We start from the raw sequence: 9,770 nt of genomic DNA, 5'->3' as shown, positions 1-9,770 counted from the left end.
GATGGGTGACGGTGCCATCTGTTGAGGGGACTGGGGACTTTGGGGGAGGAGTGACCGGCTCTGCCTGGGTTGAGTGGAGTTTGGAGAGAGGGGATATGATGGGTTGGGGTTTTGTGGTAGGGCAGCAGGGGACGGAGAGGGGCCCAGAGCTTGGGTGGGGTGTGGGTGGAGAGCAGAAGTGGGGGCACTGGACCGAATCTCCTTGTGCCCTTTCTTTCTGTCCCTAAGTGCTCCCTCCCCAGGGGCAGAGCCCTGGGGAGCAGATACTGTGATGACAGTTCAGCTGAAGCCTCAGCCCTGCCTGGGATGTGTGATGGGTGGTGGTGAGGCCAAAGGGCTGGTGCCCAGAGGACATAAACCCCCTTCCTGTTTCCCTCCCAGGCCCACAAGGAGCAGGGAGGGAAAGGCTGCTCCTGCCAGTGGAGAAGGATGGCTTTGGCACGGAGGCCGAAGGCTCCTCCATGCTAGGAGGAGGTGCTGCAGGTGCCCGAGCTCTCGTGGCGCATGTCCTGATGAGTCCCTCTTTTCTGTTCTCAGTAGTCCATGTCTACTGTGCTGAGCGCTTTACATGGCATTTCACTGGGTCCACAGCCTTAAAAAGAGGAACAGGTGTCCACATGCTCCAGATGAGATGGAGGGGACCGCCGCTCCTGTCTCCAGGAGGAGGCTTCCACCACCTACCAGCTAGGCGTCCTCAGCTGTCCTAGCACCTCTGTCACAGGCCACTAATGCCCTCTTCCTGGGTTGTAAAGGGCTGTGTCCCCAGTCCCCCAGCAGGCCCCAGTGAACATACCAGAAAGGATGGAGGTCGCTGTCTGGACACTGGGGACATGGCAGCGTTTTGCTGGGACAGTCATCTGCCCCTCAGGAAAAAGGGTGCAGGTGGGCAGGAGGCCCTTAGGTGACGCCAACAGGAGCCTGCGTGGGCTCCACGTGGTGTGCTCCCTGCTCATCCCTCTGGGCTCGATGCAGTTCCCCAGGTGGTGGTTTGGGTTTTCACTCCAGCCTCAGACTTCCTTCCTCAGCCCCAGTCCCCGGATGTGGTGACAGAATCGATACTGTACCGACCTCAGCTACCCCCAACGGCCCTACACCAGGAAGAGGGGCTCTTCTGGCAGCCCCCATCCCCAGCCAGTCCTGCCATTTCCAGTCCTGCCAGCATCCCAGCCAGACAGGTGGCCCCTCTCTTAGAGCTCAAACCGAGGCCTTGACTTGTCAATCAAAGGGGTGGGTGGGGCAGCTTCCCTCAAGCAACTTCACTCTGGGATCTTGGGCAAGATCTCTGAGGCTTCAGCTTACTCTGTGTAAACACAGCTTACTCTGTGTAAACTACATGGTAGCCACTATTTGATGATTAGCTGGGGAGAAGAGATCAAGCCTGACCCCTGTAGCGGCTGGAGTTTTACGGCAGGGTCCATCCAGCACCCAGTAGGTCCTCACAGATACTTGCTGGGTGACTAAATGGACGTGCCCACCCATCAAAGCCTGAGTGCTGGAGGTGGCCACCCTTTTCCGCATATTAGAGACAACCACCGCTTCTACTGAACTGCTGCGTTTCCAGGCACCTGTATACAATCGCATCGGTTCCCACCATCCCATGTGGGGTAAGTCCTATTACAGTCCCAACAGATGGAGGGACTGAGGTTCACAGAGAAGCCACTCACCTAAAGTCACATGGAGAGAAAGACACGCACACGTACTCCACATCCCCAGGAGACTCACTCTGCATCTATGAAGTGGTATGGGTGTGCTGTCCTCCCTCCTGGCAGCCCCGCACCGTCCTAAGGCGGGGTTGGGGTGGGGGGGGATGGACCCTCCCCACCCATCCAGTTAGCGCCATGCACCTTGCCCAGCAACGCTGGAGACAGACCTAAGGCGAGCCCTTCCTACCCATCTGGAGACCTTGGTCTTTCCACGTGTTAAATGGGCTGGGGCGGGGGGACGCTCTGCAGCACCCCCTTCCCTGGGCTGGGACGCGGCGGGGAGGGCTGGGGCGACGCTCGGAGAACAGAGAGGCCGAGCCAAGGGAGTGGGCCGGGACCTGACCCTGATTTCCCACCCTGTCCACTGTCATGGGCGCTGGACGCCTGCCGGAGAGGGCTCCCCTCCTTAAAGGGCCAATGGTCTCCAAGCCCGACGCCCGCGACCGGCGGTGGGTGGACAGTGTTTCCCCTCCCTGTCCAGTCGAGGGAAAAGTTAACTCTCCAGGCTTGGCTGTGTTCAGGGAAGGAACTGGTCTCGCCTGCCTGCCCTCCATCTCTCACACCATCCCAGGTCCCCGACCCAGGAGGCGGAGGTCCAACCCCCAACTCAGAGGCACCAAGCCCGCCCTCCCCTTCCGCCCCCGGCCCCTGGGTAGGCTCCGCCCCCTCGCTGACGTTGCCGAGGCCCGCGCCGATTGGTCGACTGCGCCGTCGCTCCGGACACTTCCTCCTGGGCCGCCGCCGCCGACTTAAACTTTGGAGGGGGAAAAAGAGCTACTGGCTCCTGGCGACCCTCCCTGCCCCCCACCCTACCCCGCCGCCGGCAACGCCCCCTTCCTCACGGCTCCCGACCGAACTTTTCTCCAACTTCTGCGATTCGTGAGATTCCCTTCTACCCACTCCGGCCCTCGGGACCCCTCTGCCCATCCCCGGGCCAGTCGGGTCCCTGCTAACCCCTTTATTTCTGGGATCCACTTGGTCCCCGACTCAGAGACTCCTGCCTCCACCCTCAAGGTGAATTCCCCCTGGCCGCCTTCTGAGTGGGATCCTCTTCTTGGAGCACTGGTTCCTGGGATTCCCTCTGTCCCCTTCTCAATCCGTCCTCTAGGGAAGGGGCCTTTGAATCGCGGGCTCTCCTGATCCCTGTGACCCTTACCTACTAGATTTCCTCTTGGGCTTCTTGGAATCTCTCAATCGCTGGGACCTCCAAACCACTACTTTTCTCCTTTCTGCTCTGCTGGGAGTCCTGGATTCCGGGCCTCTGACCCGCTACAGTGCCTTTCTCTCCTTCCCAGGACCCCGCCATCCTCAGGCCCCCTCCACCTGCCAGATCTTTTCTTGGATCCCCGCGCTCCCACCACCTGCTCACGAGATCCCGCGGATCTAGGACCCAGGGTCCCCCGGGGCCCCCCGGCCGGGTCCCGGGTGGGCGCCAGGCGGCCGGTCCCTGGCTTCCCCCCATGGCCGCCGCCCCCTCTTTTCCCGCCGGGCTCCCTGGCTCTCCCGGGCCGGGGTCTCCTCCGCCCCCCGGCGGCCTAGAGCTGCAGTCGCCGCCAGCGCTACTGCCCCAGGTCCCGGCCCCGGGCTCCGGGGTCTCCTTTCACATCCAGATCGGGCTGACCCGCGAGTTCGTGCTGTTGCCCGCCGCCTCCGAGCTGGCTCATGTGAAGCAGCTGGCCTGTTCCATCGTGGACCAGAAGGTGAGGGCGCGGGCTCCCTCGATGCAGCTCGGGGAGAGATTGAAGGAGGGGGCGCTGGCAGGGGGGTCTGGGGCCTGGTGTGCGGAAGAGGGGGGAAGGGGACCTGAGCATTGGGTGATGGAGGGATAGGGGACATTGCCCCCCTCCATTGCCCCTCTCCCCACCATCCCTTTGAGAGAGGACTGGGCAGGGGTGGGGTGCCCCAGAGGCCTCCCCAAATTTCATGTCCCTGCATGTTGTTGTTTTCTGCAGCAAACAGGGAGGAAGGGGGGGGGGCAGCCAGGTGTAGAGAGGGGAGGAAGGGGCAGCAGATGTCGGGGGACCTCCACATCCAGGCCCATCCTGGGCCTCCCATTTGGTGGAAACAGGAGAAATTGAACCCGGGCTGGCCATGGTGATCTGGTGACATGTGTGGGTGCAGGTGCTTGAGTTAGCTGCCAGGGGCAAGTGAGGTCTTAGAGCCCAATTGTGCCTTGCCCTAAGCCTGAGATATGTGTGGAGGGGCAGGCACCCCTAGAGACCCTGGGGACCCTATTCCCTTTCCTAGTCACAGTCCTCTTAGCCACTCTTAATTGTGGACACTAGGGTCCCCAGGGTGGGCAGCTGGGTGTTATGGCAAGAGGAAACCAGGTGGAACTCCACGTCTAAATCGTAAAATGTTAAAAGAACAGTGGGCTTCTGCGTTGGAGTACTGGACTGTAGAAATGTTAGAATATTAGAATCATAAATTGTTGGACTATGCATCCTAGGCAATTAAATTGCCCCCATGTTAGTGTTCAAAATATTAGAATTCTAGGTTTGTGAAATAGTAAAACATTCAAATGTTGGAATATGAGATTCCTAGATTGTTGAATCCTAGAAAGTTAAAATGTTAGAATTTTGGAATGCTGATGGATGAGGTCCTTGAATGCTAAAGAATCCAAACACCACAGTCCTAGCTTGTCAGACTCCTAGAATATTAAAATATTAGATTACCACTTATTTAGGTTATTGAAATCCTAAAATGTGTAGTGATACCAGGTTGGAATCTAGAATGTATAATTCTATAATGTGAGCATGTTGGAGTCCCAAAATATCCAAATTCCAGAATCTTTTCAGACTCCTGGAAATGAATCCTTTGGGCGTCAGAGAAACGTGGGGAACTGGGCCAGCTCCCCCATTCTACAGACAAGGAAACTTAAGCTTGGAGAAAAACTTCCCTGGTCTTCTGTGGACTCTCTCTTAGCAGTGAGAACTGATAGGGTTTTGCCCACCAAATGCCCACATCCAGCAGGTCCAGCTCCCCACCCCAACTCAGCCCACTTCATGGGAAGCTGATGCAGTGGGGGTACAGGGGCAGACTGTCCCTTGGGTGAACTTCTTTGTCCAGTGCTCAAGTCCCCAGCCTGCCCCGCTCAGGCTTCACCCCAGTTTTATTTTTCTGCCAGGTCCAGGTGTGTTAGGGCCCCGTACCTTCCTTCCCGAGGCCCCACCCGGGCAGTTTCACTTTCTGTTCTACCCGGTTTCATTTCCTGCCCCCAGGCCCCCCAAGCTGAGGACCCAGACACCTGGGTCCTTTGAGCATCGGGTAGGAGGCGCCCCCCTTATCTCCAGCCCCCTCGAGTCCTAGAGCCCCGCCCCCCCACTTTCCCAGGAGCCCCGAAAAGTCCGCCTTCCAGCTCGCCCCACCCCAGTGCTGGGCCTCGAGCCAGGTAACTGGGACAATAGACAGATCCAGGAAGGAAGCTGGGGGGCGGGTGTGTGAGCCTGGGGAGGGGGCACAGGGGAGGGGGTGTTCATTCAGCATCCCCTCCCACCTCCGCCAGGTTCCGGAAAATTCGAGGTGTCCACGCTCCCGGAGCCACTCTCCCTCCCACCCCAGCTCCCCCTTCCAGCCACCAAACCCACGCCGGCGCCCCCTCCCCGCACACTTGGGGCGCTGGCATCCTGCCCGGCTCGCGCTGGGGTTGGGAGGGGGCAGGCAGGAAGCGAGGGCCTGCGGGGTCTCTGCGTTTCCGGGGGAAACAGCCGGCCCTGCCCTGGGAGGGTCACAGTCCGCCCGCTGCTGAAAGCGGCTCTGAGCTTTTCCGTCGCCACATCCCTCTCCCGCCCCTCAGTTCCCTGAGTGTGGCTTCTACGGCCTTTACGACAAGATCCTGCTTTTCAAACATGACCCCACGTCGGCCAACCTCCTGCAGCTGGTGCGCTCGGCCGGAGACATCCAGGAGGGCGACCTGGTGGAGGTGGTGCTGTCGGGTGAGAGGTGGTGGCCGGCCTGGGGGCGGGGCCTTGGGCGGGGCGGGGCATCTGGGGGAGGAGAGGGTAGCGGGAGTTGGAAGTCAGGAGAGGCCGGGTGGGTACAGTGGCTCACGTCTGTGATCCCAGCACTTTGGGAGGCTGAGCTGGAGCTGGGGGGATCGCTTGAACCCAGGAGTTCGAGATCAGCCTGGGCAACATAGTGAGACTCCATCTCTCCTCATCTCTCTCCCTCTAAAAAAAAACAAAGGGAGAGCTGGGGGCTTTGGGAAGATGGTTACAGAGTGGGGCCACGAAGGGGCTTTTTAGGGGCTGGTCTAAACTTTCATTTATGGATTAGGATGCTAGTGACACGGTTTGTACAGTTTGAAAATTCATTGAGCTGTGCACTTTCCTGAACATATGTTATACTTATTTATTTATAAGACTAGTCAATGCAGTAGTGAGAAGGGGAGAAGTAGTGAAAAGAGGAGAAGAAGGAGTTCGATCTGTAACTGACTGTGCTATACTTTAATATAAAGGTAAAAAATGGGCCAGTTGCAATGGCTAACACCTGTAATCCCAGCAGTTTGGGAGGCTGAGGTGGGAAGATCGCTGGCTGGAGCCCAGGAGTTTGAGACCAGCCTGGGCAACATAAGGAGACCCCGTCTCTAAAAAAAAAAAAAAAAGTTAGCCGGGCAAGGTTGCACACGTCTATAGTCCCAGCTACTTGGGAGGCTGAGGTGGGAGGATTTCTTGAGCCTAGGAGTTTGAGGCTGCAGTTAGCTACGATCATGCCACTGCATTCCAGCCTGGGCAACAGAGAGAGACCCTGTCTCTAAAAAAGAAAAAAAGTAGAAAAAGAAAAAAAAAAGTTATGATGTCCATGGCTCCTCCCACGAAAATGCTAAATTAAATCAGAATCTCTGCAAAGTGAGACAGGATCTGCCCATCAGTAGTTTTAAAAGCCCCCCCCCTCCACCCAGGTGATTTTCTCAGACACAGCCAGAAGCCAGTTCACTCACTCACTATTCCAGTCGTATAGATGAGCATGCTCTCAGCACCTTGGACCAGTCTATGGCCCTTGGTCCCTCTTGAGGGTGGGGGGCAGCTGCCTTTCATGGCTGTCCTCCCTGCTGCTCCTGCATACTGCAGTGCTCAGTGAAACCGGCTCAATGAATGAATGACAGAAGTCTGGATTTACACCTTTAGTGACCTCGTTCAGGCTTTAAGTACTCTTTCATATCATAAGCTGGCCTCACTTGAATTTTTATCTTCATCCTTGTCTCTCCCCTAAACCTGAGTTTTATTTTGTTTTTGTTATTTTTATTTATTTTTTGTTTTTTTTAAGATGAAATTTCCCTCTCTCACCCAGGCTGGAGTGCAGTGGCACAAACTCAGCTTGCTGCAACCTCTGCCTCCTGGGTTCAAGCGATTCTCCTGCCTCAGACTCCCGAGTAGCTGGGATTACAGGCACCTGCTACCACACGTGGCTAATTTTTGTATTTTCAGTAGGGATGGGATTTCACCTTGTTGGCCAGGCTGGTCTCAAACTCCTGATCTCAAGTGATCTGCCCACCTTGGCCTCCCAAAGTGCTGGGATTACAGGTGTGAGCCACCGCTCCCGGCCTGTTATTTTGTTTTGAGGTAGGGTCTTGCTCTGTCACCCAGGCTGGAATGCAGTGGCATGATGACCACTCACTGCAACCTCTACCTCCCAGACTGAAGCAATCGTCCCGCCTCAGCCTCCCGAGGTGGCTGGACTACAGGCATTACAGTCATGCATCACCACACTGGGCTTTTCTTTTTTTTTTTTTAAGACAGAGTCTTGCTCTGTCGCCCAGGCTGGAGTGCAGTGGCATGATCTTGACTCACTGCAACCTCTGCCTCCCAGGTTAAACGATTCTCCTGCCTCAGCCTCCTGAGTAGCTGGGATTACAGGCTCGGCTAATTTTTGTATTTTTAGTAGAGATGGGGTTTCATCATATTGTTCAGGCTGGTCTCGAACTCCTGACCTGTAGTGATCCGCCCAGCTGGGCCTCCCAAAGTGCCGGGATTACAGATGTGAGCCACCACACACAGCCTATCCATGTTTTTTTGTTGGTGGTGGTGGTATTTTTAATTAAAAAAATTTTAATTTGGTAAAATATACATAAAATAAAAATTACTATTTTAGACCGGGTGCGGTGGCTCACGCCTGCGAGGCGGGCAGATCACCTAAGGTCAGGAGTTTGAGACCATCCTGGCCAACATGGTGAAACTCCGTCTCTACTAAAAATACAAAAATTAGCCGGGCGTGGTGGCGCATGCCTGTAATCCCAGCTACTTGGGAGGCTGAGGCAGGAGAATTGCTTGAACCGGTCGGCGGATGTTTTGGTGAGCCGAGATCGCACTACTGTACTCCAGCCTGGGTGACAGAGCGAAACTCTGTCTCAAACAAACAAACAAAAACAAAAAACCCCACATTTTAAAGCACCTTTAAGCGTACAGTTCTGTAATTTGAAGTTCATGCACACTGTTGTGCAGCCAGTCTCCAGAACTGTTGTCATCTTGCAAAACTGAAGCTCCCTGCCCATTAAAAACTCCCCAATTCCCGATCTGTCCCTGCCCGGGGCATAGGGATATATGTGTTTTGTTCAGGGGTGGCGCTGGGATTTGAAGCCAGGCAGAATGTAGTATGAGAGCAAATGAATGAAGGAAGGAAAGATCAAACCTTGCGGCTGGGAGGACTGTGAGAAATCAGGGAACGTGGGGTCTGGAAAAGCTTCGGCCTATCCCGCCTCAAGCATCAACCCTTATTTTCCGCCTACAGCCTCAGCCACCTTCGAGGACTTCCAGATCCGCCCGCACGCCCTCACGGTGCACTCCTACCGGGCACCTGCCTTCTGTGATCACTGCGGGGAGATGCTCTTCGGCCTAGTGCGCCAGGGCCTCAAGTGCGATGGTGAGAGCCAAGGGGTTGGGGGTGGGGCCTGGGGCGGGGCTCTGCACCGGGGGCGGAGCCGAATGGTCCTGGCGCGGGGACCGCGTGGGGAGGAGAAGCGGGGCTCAGAGCTGGGGGCGCAGCCTAGGAAGTAATAATGGCAAGAAGGATGGGCCCAGAAGCAGAGCTTGGGGAAGGAGGGGTGGGGCTGGGCTGGGGCTCAAGTCTAGGGGCGGAGCCTAGGAGGTGGAGCTGAGAGGGACAAGTAGGGGCCTAAGAACAGAGCCCAGGGGAGCAGAAGGGTGACTGGGGAAGAGGGTGGGGCCTGTATCAGTTAGGGATCAAGCAGAGAAACAGATCCAGTAAGAGATATATATTAAGATATTTATATGCAAGGAATCAGCTTACAGAATTGTGTGTGGTAGCTAGGCAACTCAAATCCAACTGGGCACAGTGGGGCAGGCCAGTAATCCCAGCACTTTGGGAGGCCAAGGTGGGTGGATCACCTGAGGCCAGGAGTTCAAGACCAGCCTGGGCAACATAGCAAGACTCTGCCTGTACAAGAAATAATTAACCAAGCATGGTGACAGACACCTGTGGTCCCAGCCACTTGGGAGGCTGAGGCAGGAGGATCACTTGAGCCTGGGAGCTCGAGGCTGTAGTGAGCCCTGATTGCACCACTGCACACCAGCCTGGGTGACAGAGTGAGACCCTGGTGCAAAAAAAGGAAAAAGACCGGGTACAGTGGCTCATACCTGTAATCCCAGCACTTTGGGAGGCCGAGGAGGATGGATCACAAGGTCAGGAGATCGAAACCATCCTGGCTAACATGGTGAAACCCCATCTCTACTAAAAATACAAAAAACTAACCGGGCGCGGTGGCGGGCTTCTGTAGTCCCAGCTACTCCGGAGGCTGAGGCAGGAGAATTGCTTGAACCCGAGAGGCGGAGGTTGCAGTGAGCCGAGATCGTGCCACTGCACTCCAGCCTGGTGACAGAGCAAGACTCTGTCTGAAAACAAAAACAAAAACAAAAAAACAAAAAAAGAAACAAAAAATTCATCCTATCAAGAAGGGCAGGCGGGAACTCTCAGGCACAAGGCGAAGCTGATGTCCACAGGTGGAATTTCTTCATCCGAGAAGTCTCTGATCTGCTTTTTAAAACATTCAGCTGATTGAATCAGACCTACCGAGAACAAGCAGGATTACCTCTCCCACCTACAGTCACCTGA

General features: G+C 55.9%; 1 protein-coding gene across 3 annotated transcripts in view; it reads left to right on the top strand.

Annotated features, from left to right (window-relative positions):
* The first annotated feature begins 2,422 nt into the window (after positions 1-2,422).
* Positions 2,423-9,770, top strand: part of PRKD2 (protein kinase D2) — a 44,319-nt gene continuing 36,971 nt past the window's right edge. The window contains exons 1-4 of one of the 3 annotated variants that reach the window (XM_005589664.4): positions 2,423-2,717; positions 2,999-3,403; positions 5,500-5,638; positions 8,430-8,561. In XM_005589664.4, the coding sequence (XP_005589721.1) occupies positions 3,164-3,403; positions 5,500-5,638; positions 8,430-8,561 (511 nt within the window). In that variant the 5' untranslated portion in view covers positions 2,423-2,717; positions 2,999-3,163. Of the gene's footprint in view, positions 2,718-2,818; positions 3,404-5,208; positions 5,639-8,429; positions 8,562-9,770 lie in introns of those variants that run through there. The other 2 variants (XM_074023975.1, XM_005589663.5) reach the window with 2 other exon arrangements.

Source organism: Macaca fascicularis, chromosome 19, assembly GCF_037993035.2.
Source record: "Macaca fascicularis isolate 582-1 chromosome 19, T2T-MFA8v1.1".
In the NCBI taxonomy this organism is placed as follows: Eukaryota; Metazoa; Chordata; class Mammalia; order Primates; family Cercopithecidae; genus Macaca; species Macaca fascicularis.
The sequence above is the reverse complement of the archived record's forward strand: the minus strand, read 5'-3'. Positions and strand labels throughout refer to the sequence as shown.